Source organism: Trichomonas vaginalis, chromosome II, assembly GCF_026262505.1.
Source record: "Trichomonas vaginalis G3 chromosome II, whole genome shotgun sequence".
Lineage (NCBI taxonomy): Eukaryota > Parabasalia > Trichomonadida > Trichomonadidae > Trichomonas > Trichomonas vaginalis.
This window is the reverse complement of record NC_067204.1, coordinates 22,693,264-22,709,111: the sequence shown is the minus strand read 5'-3', so window position 1 is coordinate 22,709,111 and position 15,848 is coordinate 22,693,264. Positions and strand designations below refer to the sequence as shown.

At 30.6% G+C, this 15,848-nt stretch overlaps 4 protein-coding genes and 1 pseudogene across 5 annotated transcripts, besides 2 other annotated features; 2 read left to right on the top strand and 3 right to left on the bottom strand.

The window, feature by feature from the left end:
- Positions 1 to 6: 6 nt before the first annotated feature.
- On the top strand, positions 7 to 2,863 carry TVAGG3_0592310 (EF-Hand calcium-binding domain-containing protein 6-related family; the record flags this gene model as incomplete). Its single annotated transcript, XM_001330245.1, has 1 exon — positions 7 to 2,790. One exon carries the CDS (start codon positions 7 to 9, stop codon positions 2,788 to 2,790), a length of 2,784 nt encoding a protein of 927 aa, XP_001330280.1.
- Positions 2,864 to 4,948: 2,085 nt separating this feature from the next.
- Positions 4,949 to 5,525: a mobile genetic element.
- Positions 5,526 to 6,253: 728 nt separating this feature from the next.
- TVAGG3_0592290 lies at positions 6,254 to 9,695 on the top strand (annotated as a pseudogene). Its single transcript has one exon. A coding segment is annotated over exon 1 (3,442 nt).
- A 1,081-nt stretch (positions 9,696 to 10,776) lies between these two features.
- Positions 10,777 to 15,848: part of a mobile genetic element that runs on past the window's edge.
- On the bottom strand, positions 12,234 to 12,551 carry TVAGG3_0592280 (uncharacterized protein; the record flags this gene model as incomplete). The annotated part of the gene is made up of 1 exon (XM_051239536.1): positions 12,234 to 12,551. One exon carries the CDS (start codon positions 12,549 to 12,551, stop codon positions 12,234 to 12,236), a length of 318 nt encoding a protein of 105 aa, XP_051097360.1.
- TVAGG3_0592270 (uncharacterized protein) lies at positions 12,961 to 14,168 on the bottom strand (the record flags this gene model as incomplete). Its single annotated transcript, XM_051239535.1, has 1 exon — positions 12,961 to 14,168. A coding segment is annotated over one exon (1,208 nt), but the record flags the coding sequence as incomplete, so codon positions are not given.
- On the bottom strand, positions 14,950 to 15,612 carry TVAGG3_0592260 (uncharacterized protein; the record flags this gene model as incomplete). Its single annotated transcript, XM_051239534.1, has 1 exon — positions 14,950 to 15,612. One exon carries the CDS (start codon positions 15,610 to 15,612, stop codon positions 14,950 to 14,952), a length of 663 nt encoding a protein of 220 aa, XP_051097358.1.

Genomic DNA, 15,848 nt, shown 5'->3' with positions numbered 1-15,848 from the left:
CAAATTATGAGTGAGGAAGAGATTCTTTTAGACCGTATTAGAACACATGTTTATTTAAACGATATTCATCTCATAGAATGGTTCGAGGATTTCGATAAACTCAGAACTGGACGCGTTTCTCGCGAACAATTTCGTAGATGTTTCGAATTCGCCAAATTCTCACTTACAGAAAACGAATGGAACTACCTTTGCCAAGAGTATGCAAAGGATGACGATGTAGATTACAGAGATTTTTGCCACGACGTTTCTAAGATTTTCACAAATCCTGATTTAGAAGTTACACCAAAAGGTGAGCTTCCAAACACAAAAGAGATTGTCACAAAGATTACAAACAGAATATCAACAAACATGCCACAAGAAGTTACTGATTTATTTGAGATCTTAGTTCATCAAGTCACAACTAAAGGAATTCATATTAGAGAAGCCTTTATGGACTTTGATAAGAGCAACTGTGGTCGTGTTACTAAGTCACAATTCCTTCGTAACCTTCCTTTTGAAAAATTAACACAAAAGCAAATCCAAATCCTTTTGGATCGTTATTTAGACCCAAAGCTTGGCGATGTCAACTACAAGAGATTGCATCTCGATGTTATTGACTTCCAAAACCTTCCAGAACAAAAAGATATAATTCCAGAATTTAATTTACCACACCACAAGCAAAGCATTAAGCTTCATCCACTTCCATCAGATCCAGAAACAGTTATTGATCGTTTTGCAGAGTACGTTCATAAGAACAGAGTACGTATTCGGGATTTCTTCGATTCTCATGATCCTTTACATAGTGGCCGTGTTACACCCGATATGTTTATGAATGTACTTACTCTTTTCGGCTTCCAATTCTCTCCAGAAGAACTTAACGACTTGGCCGAACGTTATAAGATCAGAATCGATTTAGCAGATTACGTACGCTACAAAGAGTTCTGTCTTGATGTTGATCGTACTGCCAAGGCTATTCGTGATTCAATTCCACAACCTCCAGCACCATATGACAGACAAGCACAAGCTGTCATTTCTAAGGTCAAAGAATTCATTGCCAAGAATAGAATCAACGTCTTACCACCTTTCCAAGATTTCGACCGTACAAACAGAGGTTATGTCACAGAATTGCAATTCCACAGAGTACTTTCACTTATGACCATTCCTGTCTCTACAGATGATGTCAGAGTACTTCTTGCAATTTATAGTGGAAAGGCTGATGGCGTTGACTACTTCAGATTTGTTGAAGATATTGATCCGGACCATGCTCAATCCAGAAGAACATTTAAGTCAGTAAACGCTACTATTGAGTCCATTGAGAACACATACGGTCACACACCAAGCGGAGACAAGTTCGTTACTCCAGATGTGGCCGACCAATTAATTTACGAGTCAAAGAAAGGTTTGTTACCAAAGACGAAGGAGAACAAATCAATTACAGAGCTTCTCGGAGATATCCAGAGATGGTGCTACATCCATTCCGTTGATTTACACGACTTCATCAAAGATTTCGATCCTTTGAACACAGGAGAAGTCACAGACAATCAACTGAGGTCATCAATGAATGTTGCTGGCTACAGAGTAACTGATGATGAGTTCAAATTCATCACAGACGCATACAGAAGCGAACGCAACCCAGACAAAGTTCTTTGGAGCAAATTCGCTGACGATATTCTTGCTTTCATTGCTCCGAAAAGATTGGAACAGACACCACGTAAAAACCCTGTTTTACCATCAACAGTAATGGCTGAAACAAGGAAGCAAGAACTGTCCGGAAACACAGGAATGTCAATGACAGCACAAGTCCAAAACATTCTTGAGAAAGTCAACAAATACGCTGTACAAAGAAGAATCTCTTTGAGCGAACAATTCCAAGACAAAGACAGACACAAACATAAACAAGTTTCAACAATTTCATTTGCACAAGTCATGCAATTGATCGGTGTTCATCTTTCTATGAACGAAATCAATCTGTTGGCCGAGTACTATCTCGATCCAGTCACTCATTTCGTTAACTACCCAACTTTCGTCAAAGATGTCGAAGCTCTTGGTGGAATCAATTTCCCAGAATACACAGAATTAGTTGTCAACAAAATGACAACTTATGCTGGTGATATCAACACAATTGTTGCTACAAAGCCACCAATAACTGCAGAGCAATTGACATGGAATAAGATATTACCACGTATACAATCATATATCTATAAGAGAAGAATAAGATTGATGGAATTCTTCGAAAACTTCGACCATTTAAGACATGGAAACGTGACACAACAAAAGTGGTATACTGTTGTTGGCGAAACTAATTTACCAATTGTAGAAGATGAGATACAATTCATTGGTAAAATGTTCGCTGTTGAAGGCCACAGTGACTTGTTTAATTACAGAGATTTCTTGGATATCGTTGATCAAATCTTTTACACTAAAGATTTACACAGAAATCCAACGATGAGGCCAAATGAAACAGTTTCTTTCATCCCAGATCCATCTGTTTCAACATCTGTTATTCCTCCGGCTGATGAATATAGAGCTGCTGCAATCATCGAGAGAATGAGGAACTTCGTAACGACAAGGAGAATGGAGATCAGACAGCAGTTCGAGGATTATGATAAGGCACCACCCAAAAACTACATCACTCGCGCACAGTTCAGACAATGCATTGGAAGATTAGGTTTGACATCTGATTCTAATGAATTGGATATCCTTTGCAAGAAGTATAGATGCACAGAACTCGATGAAATGAACTATCGTGCATTCTGCAATGATGTTGGCGGTTACTTAGATTATCATGAACAACAACTCCAAAATAATTAATTTCCATCTATTTTTTATTTTATTTTTTGATTATTATTGAAAATAAAGCACTTTTTAATACTTTTTATAACAAGTTTGTTAATTAATTCATGATTCTCATATAATTTGAAATATAATTTGGAGTTTAACTACTATGGATCAAATTTGATTAGATACATTAAAGAAGAAAAATTTACACTCTACTTCAATGACTTCATTTAGATGGAAACTCCCATGCAGCCAAAAGGATGGTTATTTGATAATTCATATAATCTTTGTGTCCACGAACTGTTATTTCTTGTTGATGACTGATTGCCATTTCTAGACATTATAACAAAGCCAGGGCAGAAATAATTAGTATCGTAAATTTATGAAGAATTGCCTGCTCTTATGTTCGGTTGCATTTTATTTATAATGAAGTGCTTCAGAAAAAACCCGACTTTCTGACATCACATAAGTGTAAACTTCTGAAATGTTTCTCAGTTATTATCGAAAAAAATATTACATTGCAATGAATAACATTTATTATAATATTTGATTTTGAAGTTTAGAACGGCTTGGTATTTTTATTCAAAAAATTTCACATAAAAAGTGAATTGAGCCATGTCATTTTCTTTAATGAAAAACGCCCAAATTAAGATCAAGAGTTTCATCATTGATGAAGGGAAAGAAACAGAAAAGAAATATGAATGCAACGATGTAGGATTTCCATGTCTCACTAGAAGGAAGAAACGCAGATTAAATCAAATTCTTGGCATTTATAATATTCAACATTAGATTCTTTACCATTTCAGGAATTCGATTTTAGTCCAATTCAGGACATTTGTATACATGAACCATTTGATGAAAATAGTAATGATTTTCTATCCTTTTGAATTTATAATGGAAACACATAACTTGTTCTAATAAATGATTTTGCATGTAGTAAATAAAGTTCGCGTTTTTTAACATTGAATTTCTTTTAAAATTGTTTGAAATATGTTGAATAAGTCAGTATACATGTTTAATAGAACATCATGTTATTCAAATATAAAAAAATTATAAAATTGAACTACAAAATATTTTTAAACAAATGAAAATGATATTTGTATATCAGAGTAAGAGTCAATTTAAGCGTGTATTAAAAGAATCAACTCATGATTTTACAAAATGAAAAACGACAATAAAAACTGTAAAATATATTCACGGTTGTATATTATTATAATATACATGAAATTATTAAATTATTTGCATGAAACAATAATCAAAATAAGATGTATTCATTCTGAAAATTGTGAATAATCGAAGTCAGAATTTTGATTTGGTATTTTTTTTCCAACTTCATTCAAATATAACCATTTCTTTTATATCTAGATTGGAATTATTCTAGAGTCTTAATTGTCTTTTTTACTTTTTCCCCACTCGAAGATTGTATAAGGTTGGGTTGAAAAATAGATGGCTTAAAAGAACTCGTAAATGCCTCAAAATTGAGAGGAATGGCATATTGTAGATGATAGAATGGCAGAATTTGACTGATATAAAAAAGTAGTAGGATAGGAAGGGTTGTGTGACTTTTTTTGTTACATCTATATATATAGACGATGCATTAAAATATATTTATTTATAAACACATTTTAAAAAATTAACATTAATTTTAAAATAATTTATTTTTTATCTTTTATAAAAGAAGCTATATATAGATGATGTCAGATATTCCGCGATTAATTAAACATTGTTTAAATCCTGAATGGGTTAAACTTCAATTTAAAAATGAAGATTGTGAATTATTAAATGAATATGAAAGCCAAAATAAGCTAATGAGGTATAAATATAATGATAAAGAATATTTAATTTCATGGAATCAATGGAGTCATAATCAAAGACCTCATAAACGAGAAGAAGAAATTGAAAATAATGAAATGGAAATCATTGATGACATTAAAGAGGATGGAATTCCTAAATTTTGTAGAAAAACCTTTAGAACTAAGTTAGGAGCATATAAACGTAGAGTATTAAATCCTGAATATCTTAAACATCAATTTAAAAAGGAAGACTGTGAATTATTAAACGCTAATGAATATGAAAATGCTAAATCAAAACTGAGATATAAATATATTGGAAGTGATGAAAGGTGTAAAGATAAAGATAAAGTTTATTCAGTTTCATATAATAACTGGCACACGTTAGGGATAAGAAAACATTTAGGAGATTATGGTAAAAGTTCCGAATTCTTTAAATCTAGTATATACGAGAGAGTAAAAGAAATTAGAAATAATTATTTTCATGAATGAAATAAACGCATTAAAAATTATGTCTTACATTTTTAAAGTTTATTTTTAATTCGTATGAAATGAGCGTCAAAACTAACAACGTTAAAAAATTAGGATTCACAAACGAGGAAATAAAGGATATATTAGATGAGATGTGTTATGAAGTTAGTAAATATTATTTAAGAAATTGTCAAAAATTTGCCGAGTTATTAAATGATTTAGATTATGATGGAAAAATGAATAAAGATGATGTTATAAATTTCTTATATCCCACATCTGAAGAAGAAAAACCTAAAGAACCTGATGTTTTCCCTGAATATTATGAAGAACGGATTAAAGATGATGAATACGATGAAATTGAAAGACTGAAAAAAATAAGAGATGAAATAGATGAAAAAATTAAGGAATTAAGAGAAGTTGAAAAATATAATGAAAATGAAGTAGAGGGTTTAATGAATATCCCAGCTTCAGAATCAGAAGTTCAGAAATCTCATGAAGAAAGATATAAAAATTATGTCTCAGAATCAACACAAAATTTATTAGATGGTGAAATAGACGAAACACTTTCAGAAGAAGGTACTAAATTTATTTGTAAACATAAGTTACAATTTATTGATAATGAAGAATACCCTTGTATCCTACTTTCACCACCTTTAGATTCCGAAAAATTCAAAAAAGCTCTTAAAAACGTGACATATGCAACTAATACGATTAAGAAAGAAGATCATGATATTTACACAAATTATTATTTAAATAAATGCACAGGTGTTGATAAAGTTTTTGATTTATTAGATAAAATATCAAAAGAAACCATTGGAACATATAAAATTTTGTGTGATTGTGGTTTCATTATTGAAGATACCAATAATGTTTCATATGAAAGAACAGCACCGAAGGAAGATGAAGTGGAAAGGTCTATACCATTCGTTATTAAGAATATAAAAGATATGAAAACGTATAAGCATTATATTTATTCATTTATTTCAGAAAAAATGGAAGCAACCCATAAAACATCTTCTCATCATTTTATAGCTATTCATACATTCCTTTTCAAAGTTGTGAAATTAAATAAGACAGGAATTAGATTTAATGTATCAGGGTACGCATTCTTGAGTAAATTAAAATGTATTCGTCACGTCGCAGATGATAAAAATTTATGTGTTCTTAATTCATTTTATGGGCTTTAAAAAATAAACTTTATTTTTATTTATTTTTTAATTTTTATTCTTACATAAATGAACAAAAACGGAACAGCTAAAATGAATGATAATCAAATTAGAGCAGAAGGTAGAAGGTTATTTAAACGCTTCTATAACATTCCTGATGGTGTTAATCCTAAAACTCGTAGAAGCTATTTAAATGAAGCAATAGATGCATATGAAGGGTTTGACATTTCATCAGAAAGTGAGAGATTAGCGAGAATGTTAAATGTTAATATTGATTTCTATTATTGTGATCCTCAACCAGAAGACGTGGACATAAATAAGGTAGACTTTCCATTAGTGGAATCAATAATGATAGATCCAGAATTTGAAACAGTAAATATTTTATTAACACAGAGTCCATGTGGAAAACTTCACGCTGACAGAATAACAGACGTTGAAGCACTCACCGGCTATAAAGTTTGTCCATATTGTAAAGAAGAAGTTTATTCTATCCGTGATGATCCAGAAAGGAAAAACCAAAGAAGATTTTTAAAGCATTGTGAGAAATGTAAAGAAAATAATGGAAGATTAATTCAAGACGTTCAATTGCAAAAGACCCAGCAACCATATGCACCACATATTACGAAACAGAAGATATATCAGTGGTTATTAGCTCATAATTTGCAGGAATATTATCAACCGACAAGATATTATATTACTTTTGACTTTGAAACATTAGAGACTAAAGAAGAATTACAACTTTCTGAGTGTGCAACTTTGAACGCTTACTTAAAACCATTCATGGTATCATCAACGGTTAAATTAAATGATAAAACATATACGAGGAATTTTTGCTTAACTTCGAGTGATTCTTTTATTTCTGATTGGATTGAGTTTTTATTTTCAACCTGTTCATTAGTTGTTGAATCAAATATTGAACAATATGAAGAATTAATGAAGTCTCATACATTAAATGAAAAACAGAAGGAAGCATTTAAAGAACTTCTAGATGAGGAATTCAATAAAGTGAATATCATAGGTTTTAATTCGGGAAAGTTTGATTTAAATTTAATTCTTCGTGATTTAAACACTGCAAAATGGAAAATAAAATCAATGCTGGGTTCATCTTCACAATTTAAGCAAATCATTGTAAAGAAAACAAACGTTCCATATGAATTGAGATTTATTGACATCAGAAATTATATAGCGGGTGGGACATTAGACCAATTCACTCAAGATTTCGGAAACAATAAATCACGTGTTAAATCCTTTTTCCCTTATCAATTTATCACATGGGAGAATTACGAAGAAGAATTATATAAAGTGGAACCATTCACGAAAGATTCATTTTATTCAGCATTAACTCAAGAAACTATATCAGATAGTGATTATCAAATATATCTCAATGATGCTAAAAATTTTAAGAATAGATTAGAATATTTTATTCATTATTGCAATAAAGATGTTGAAATTATGATTGACCCAATCGATAAAATTATTGAAGAAACATTTGTTTATAAAATTGATATGCTTCATAATCTTTCTTTATCATCGAATGCTTCAATGATTCGTTACGCTTTAGCATATAAAGACTTTAATCCTAATGAAAAATATCCTGAGGAAGAGATAGAATCAAGTTTTGAATTAACGAAAAAGTATTGGAAATATAAAATTGAATCATATAAGAAACAAGATGAAAAAGCAGAAAGGGATACTAAAAATAATGTTTCAATGGATGATTTTCAATACTATCACGATTTAATCCTTTCATCTAAATGCAAAATGTGTGGTAAAGCGTTTACATATGCAAATAAACCAACATTGGATAGAATCGATAATGAAAAACCACATACCAAAGAAAATTGTCAGTTAATGTGTTGTTATTGCAATGTCGTAAAATCAAATAAAGATGAAGATGTTCAACGTTTAAGAATCAATTTAAGAAATTATGCATTAAAAAATAATTTACCAATGACTTTAGATTCAGTTGAAGCTTATCACATTCTCCGTAATGGAATTACTGGTGGTTTATCAAATGTTCAACATAGAGTAAATCTTAAAGGAATCACGCACATTAATAAACTTTCATATAATCCAGAAACTAAAACTGTATCAAATGAGGACACACCAACATATGACTCATTTCGTTGGTGTTGATTTTAATTCATTATATCCTTCATCATTTTCATCTAATCCTCATGATTTCATTCAATATACTGACCATAAAATGTATATGCCGGGAAGATTGAATGGTGTTATCATTTGTGATACAGCAACAAAGAAAGCAAAAGCACTGGGAATAATTAAGAAGAAAAATACTTTATTCGTGGCTGAAGTAAAGGGTCACATTGATGAAAAATACATTAATGATTACATAAACTTTTTACCGATAATAAGAAACTTAGATATTATCACAGATGAAAAAACAATTGGCAGTTTTATGTATAATTACATGAAATCAAACAATCTACCAGTTGACCAGAAACAGAGAAATTAACTCAGTTAGCATCAACACACAACCAATATCAACCATTTTCTTCTTATTATCTTTGGTATCTAATAGACAGATTTCATTTTATCATGATGATATTCAATCAATTTTAACATTTACTAAAAACACTTGTTTTAATGAATTTGCGAACAAATTTATGAACGAAAGACAAAAGGCTGAATTAGAAGGAAATAAAGGAAAAAGTTTATTTTGCAAGATTTCACTTAATGGATCATATGGTTACGATGCAATGAATACACAAAATTACGCAAAGACTAAAATAATGAATGCACAGAAGGCACGCGTTGCATGTATGTCAAATAAGTTTAAAAACATAAGAGAAATAGGTGAGGATACATATCAAGTGATGCTTAAAGATAGATTTTATAGATGTGATACATGTTTACAAGAGGCATTCTTCACTTTAGATAATGCTAAATACTGGTATTTGGTTTTCATTTATGATTTTATGTATAAATGCATGAATGTTAATCGTTTTCATTTCATTGAAGGTGATACTGATTCATCTTATTGGGCAATCGCTGGCGACCCAAATCTTCCTAACACTCAAGCATTTCAAGCAATTGTTACCGATAAACAATTTTATGATAAAAACATTTTCAAATTCGCACCATTTGATTTCTTCTGTTTTGATGAGAAATTTAAACCTAAATTAAAGAATAAAGCTGAAGAAAAAGCACATGAGAAGAAGTTATTGGGTTTAGCAATTGAGAAACAAGGTGATAACATGGTTGCTTTATGTCCTAAGTGTTATACATCATTCAACGGTTCAATTGATGGAAGTGATTTTAAAAAGATTGCACAAAAAATGAAAGGTGTTAGTTTACGACAAAATAAACAATTAACACCAAAAATTATTTGGATATAATAAATGATAAAGTGATATTTGATGGTCAGAATATTAATTTACAACTTAAAAACGGGTCAATGACTCGCTTAACAATCGGTAAGACTGCATTAACAGGAGCACACACTAAGGCTGTATGTTGTGAAAATGGATGTTGTATGCCATTTATTTAATACAATTTAAAATTTTATTTTTAATAAAATGCCACAGAAGAGACAAAAGGAACCAAATCGATTTATACCAAATGGTTTTAACTTTCAGATTCCAAATAATCAACCACAACGAATTTTTTTAAATCCCATCACAACATCAACAGCAACAACAACCGCCACCATTTGATACCGTTTTAGAAGAAGGAACCGTTAATGATGGGATTCAATATGTAAATAATGGTTTTGATACTATGATTCAAAGAGGTGGGCACCCTTAAAACATTGATTTTATTTTTATATAAATGGATAACGTAGATTTAAAAATTTTAATTGATGATTTAGTACTTAATCAAAATTTTCTTAATTATTATGAATTAAAATCATATCTCCAAAACATAATAACAATATAACGGGTGATGATATGGAATATTATTATCCATATTATAAAAATGAAATTTTGAAATATCATAATAAATAATTTCTGAAATTAAAGACAAAATTAAAAATAATGAATATACAAAGGGAAAAACTAAATCACAACTTAAACAGTTGAAAGATTTCAAAAATAAAGTATTAACAGAAGAAGATATTGATGAATTATATAATTTATATAATCCTGAGCCACAAAAACCAAAGCCGAGGTCTAAAGTAGCAAATGTTCAACAGCTAAAGGAACAAAACACCCAGGTCCTTCAGACCATAAATGAAGCACAAGCTTTAATTTATGATTCATTAGTTAAACCATATTCAGCCCGACTTTTAAATGAAGATCAACTTTTGGAATTCATCCTTCAACATAAACTCGAAGCGGGAAAGTATATCAAACCTTTATATACAGCATATTTAAAACAAATGAATAGAATACATCCAGAATTAATGAAGGGGGAATGAATTCCAAAATCAAAGCAGATAAAATTAAACCACTTGCAACACCAAAACCTCCAACGACAGTACCGCCTCCTCCTTCAGTTAATCCTTCATCATTCACTTTATTATATCCATTTCAAACATTAAAGAAACAAAAAGATTTTAAAAAGGTTTCAAGATATTAAATAAACCAACTGACCCAAAAATTCAACCGTTAAAGGAAAAATTTAGTCGCCCTTCATTTGCACCATATCCATATTCATACGAAATCGATCATCTGGAATATTCAAAAGGAAACGTTACTTATTTATTTGCCATTAACATTAACACTAGATATTTATATTGCATTCCGGTGAAAGGGAAAACAGAACAGGAAACAAGAAGAGCTATTCAATACTTACTAGATCATGAAAGAGTAGATAATATCAGGGGTGATGGCGATAAAGGATTTCAGGCAACTATGACTCATTATTTCCCACAAATTAATTTTTTCTTTTCATCCTCTCCATATACGTTTCATAATAAAATAGTTGATGCGGTAATGAGAACTCTTAGAGATGCGTTAGGGGTTAACGGTCAGATATACTGGGATGGAAATCATGACTCCATCATACAGCAGTTAGTATATTATTATAATAATACATGGCATAGAACTATAAACATGAAACCAGTGGAAATGAAAAATGATATTTCAAAAGAATGGGAATATATTAGAAAGCAAATGGAAAGGTTAAATGATGTTAAACGTGAACAAATTAATTCGGGGCTCATGAATTTTAAACAAGGGGATAAAGTTTTGATTCATCTCGATTATGGAAAAACTGATAAATCAATGACAAAAAGAAGACGAAGATTTGACACAATAGCTGAATTTGTTAGATATATTAACGGCAATGCATTAGTTGAAGTTGACAATAAATTAATAGAAATTCCGATTTATTTTATTACTCCATTATATTTAAATAATATTTAATTTTTTTATTTCGTAAGAAATGAGTGACAACAAAGCAGCCAAGAGTCCAGACAATGAATATAAAAAGAAACTAAACAGAATTAAATCAAAAATATGCTATTACAAAAAGAAGCCGCAATGCGGTGGGGTTGATGCCCATAAAACTAATGGAACTGAAAACGATGAAGAGAGAAAGAAATAATCGAAAAATTAGAAACTTACCGTTCAATCCTTAAACTGAGTGAAGCAAAAATAAAAGAATTTAATAGAATAAATAAATTGATTGGAAGAGATGAATTTAATAAAGATGAATTTTTAAACTCAATCCAAATTTAATTTTTATTCCTCTTCCCGAACCCTTCTAGGTTCTTCTTTCCATCATTACTGCATAACCGCATCTTCTCGGTTTTCGTGGTTTGTTGTTTTTAATTAGTTCTTGCATCATTTTTATCATTTCCTCCTTGTTATGATTCGTGGTAAATTTTGAGCTTGTGGGGTATCCATTTATATAAAAATAAAATTTTGTTATCGGTTATTTTATCGTTAAGTGACTCAAAGAGTCTAGAGACAAAGTCTCATGGTTTCAGGTTATTCAATAATTAATTATTTTTGAAGAACTGAAGGTGCTACCATGTTACCATGTGCTACCAGGTTAATGAACTTCTCTGAAAAAATGAGACAACATGACATTTTGACAACAGTCCTGGAGGATTAATGCAAAAATAAATTCAAATCATACTTTATAAAGCATCATTTACAGGTATTTCATCGTCAGTAAATGAATCCTCATTATCGTTTGGTTCAACCTGTTTATATAATCCTTTCATTTCTTCTTTCAAAACATAACACCATGTTTGTTTATCGTCTATTCTTCTATGTTTCCTATCACATTTATCCTTAATGCTCATTTGAAAGTTTTTGTCTTTCATGTCTGATGGTTTGCAGAATAGAGCATTTTTACATGTCATACCTGCACACAATTCATCATAATGTGTATTTATCCATTCATCTAAAGGATTTGTTGATAATTCTATTAAATCTTGTTTGGCTTCAGTCATCGGTATGATTCGTACATTAAATGATGAAAGGTCATATTGCATAAAATACGTCAGTAAATTATCATAAAATTCATTAGTGCATGAATCCATTAAATTCTTGAAGTAATCAAATTGACCCTTGAATTTACCATTAACTCTTAAAACTACGTATCTTCTGTCTCCAACTTCAATTTTGACAGGGTAGACGTTATTAGTTACCAAAATGAAATTGGCAACATTCTGAGCAGTTCTTCTGGGTTGATTCTTTTCATTAATTCTAATCTCATTATCCGTAATAATTGATTTCAAAGCGTTGAAGTTTGCGAGTCTATCTTCACCTACATTCTTGAGTTCATTAAGTACAAGAAACATTTTATTCTCAACTACTGAGTTGAAATTACCCGTTAGCTCACTTATTTCAGTAATGTTTTTACATGAATAACCGGCGAGAAGTTCAGAAATAATATCTGTAAATCTGTTTTTACCTGTTCCCTGAAGTCCTTTCAAAATAATTGCTGTTTCATTTTTGATTCCAGGATGTTGAATCATTGATGCAATCCAGCTGAGAAGGTATTTATACACTTCATCGTTATTATCACAAATGGCTTCTTTAATGAAATTCATAAACATCTCAATTTTTGAGTAATCAAGCTTTTCGAGAATGTTGTATTTATAACCTTGAAACGTTGAGAAAACATCTGGAGAATCAGATTTAAAGCAAACACCCTTAACGGTTAATGAAGACAATTGATTTAGTAGTACGTCCCACGCTGTTATGGTTTTACCTTCTTCTTTAAATAATTTAATCATTTTAAGTGACTCTTTCATGTTTGATTGAAGAACGAATGATATTTGATTCATTTTGTCGTGGATATTATAATCTTTCTGAATGAAGTATTTGTTTCCACAATCTACAAAACGGATTACACGTGATAAATCCTCAATTACTTCAGAACTGTTTTTATACTGATGATTTTCAGCCTTGCGTCTAATATCTGTTATCAAAAACGAGTCATCAAGTTTGATATCAAATGTTATTTTTGGCTTACGTAATAAAGGTAAAACATATTCATCATAATATTCCTTTTGATAAAGTTTTAGAATCTTCACCAAAACAAATGGAGAAGTCATTAAATGTGCATATCTACTACGTGCTTTTTCAAAATTACTTTTTGCATTTTCAGTTAAATTGCAGAAGTTATAAAAGTTATCGTATGCTTCATTAATTAATTGATTAGGTAACGAATTAATTGCTTGAAACAGTGTGAATAATGTAACTTCTTTTTCCAAATTCATGTTTCCACCGTCATTATGTACTTCAAAATCACTAATGCCATCAACTATGCTCTGGGCAAGTTTATCGTCAATGTTTACATCTTTGTTTTCATTTATTATACTCTTTATTTCTTCGTTCTTCTGTTCAACTCTTACCTTAATATTCAAATCATTTAATATATCATTCACTGTTCTAGTTAATGTTGAATCGTAACTTCCACGAATGAATGAGTATGTATTGATTGGTTCTGTTGCATTCTTGCGAACTCTTGAATCAGCCATAACTACTAAAGAACGCTTTGAATCATCCATAGAAGTCATGATATCGATATCATAATCATTGCAGGAATAACATTTAATCATTCTGTTCGAAACTGCATAGAAGAAATTAGTGTTGCAATAAATGTGAAGACCTCCTGAAGCGGTTTTAACGATAACATCTTTATCCGAAAGTTTTGATAAAATATCTTTTCTAACTGTTTCTTTAAGTTCATCATTGTACGATTTATTGATATCAACATCTATAATCGTTAAATTTGATATTTTATTTACTAATAAAGCCATACCAGTTTTCCTTCTTCTTCCTCCATCGTGTTTGAGGTAGTTATGTAAATCAATCTTGTTTTCACCAATTCTTTCGTTGAGGGTTTTAGTTTCTGCCACAACTAATTCCTCAGCTAATGAATCAATAACTTTTTCATCAGAAACGATATAGTTGCTGTTGTTTGTTGCTGTCATTTATATAGGAATAAAAAAATGAAACCGATTTTAAAACTAACTTTATTTTTGGGCTGCATCAAATTTCCAGGACTGTTGTCAAAATGTCATGTTGTCTCATTTTTTCAGAGAAGTTCATTAACCTGGTAGCACATGGTAACATGGTAGCACCTTCAGTTCTTCAAAAATAATTAATTATTGAATAACCTAAAAACCATTAACGTAAACATTAACGATAAAATTTATTTCCAGGACTGTTGTCAAAATGTCATGTTGTCTCATTTTTTCAGAGAAGTTAATTAACCTGGTGACATGGTGACGTAGTGACACCCTCAGTTCTTCAAAAATAATTAATTATTGAATAACCTAAAAACCATAAACGATAAAATATATTTTTGGTCGTTTATGACAAAAATAAATGGTTCATTTACTCACAATATTTTTTTACAAAACGACCCCAAACTTTTAACTTCTTTTCTGCAGTTTCTAATGCTATCTTAGCGAGTTCATATTCTCTAAATTCTCTCTTTAAATCTTCTTGTTCCCATTGGTCTAGTTCGTATGGAGAATCTCTATAACCATAATATATCTCACGTTCATGTTCTAATTGTTTTTCGCACATTTTTCTAACTTCTTCTTCAAACAAATGTTTAGCATTCTCTACTGTATCTTCGAGTTCTTCTTCATCTAATTTCTCATGAACTTTCTTGTCTATGGAGTCCATAATTTTTCCAACTGCTATGCAATATTTTGGAGAAGCCCACATTGCTATATAGTTTATAAGTCTTGGGTCTACATACGTTCCTCTAACCTGTTTGATTTCATCAGGAATTCCTGCATGAATTTTGTATAAAAAGCAACAGTCCGAATTCCGGCGGTTGCTATATTCTTCACAAAATGCCTTATAATACTCTTCCCAGGACTTATTTTCCAACAACTTTCTAAAGTCTTTCCTAAACTGCTGACACATATTTGTTGCATTAATGTAACCATCCTTGTCTCTACGTAATACTTCAATACCGTTATAAGTGCCTTTTGTGAATGTTTCGCCATTAGATTTGTTCGTAAATGATTTTGCTTCGACTGACATTTCTGTTCTTACATACAAAATAAAAAATGATACCGATTTTAAAACTAACTTTATTTTTGGGCTGCATCAAATTTCCAGGACTGTTGTCAAAATGTCATGTTGTCTCATTTTTTCAGAGAAGTTCATTAACCTGGTAGCACATGGTAACATGGTAGCACCTTCAGTTCTTCAAAAATAATTAATTATTGAATAACCTGAAACCATTAACGTAAACATTAACGTAAACATTTATTTCT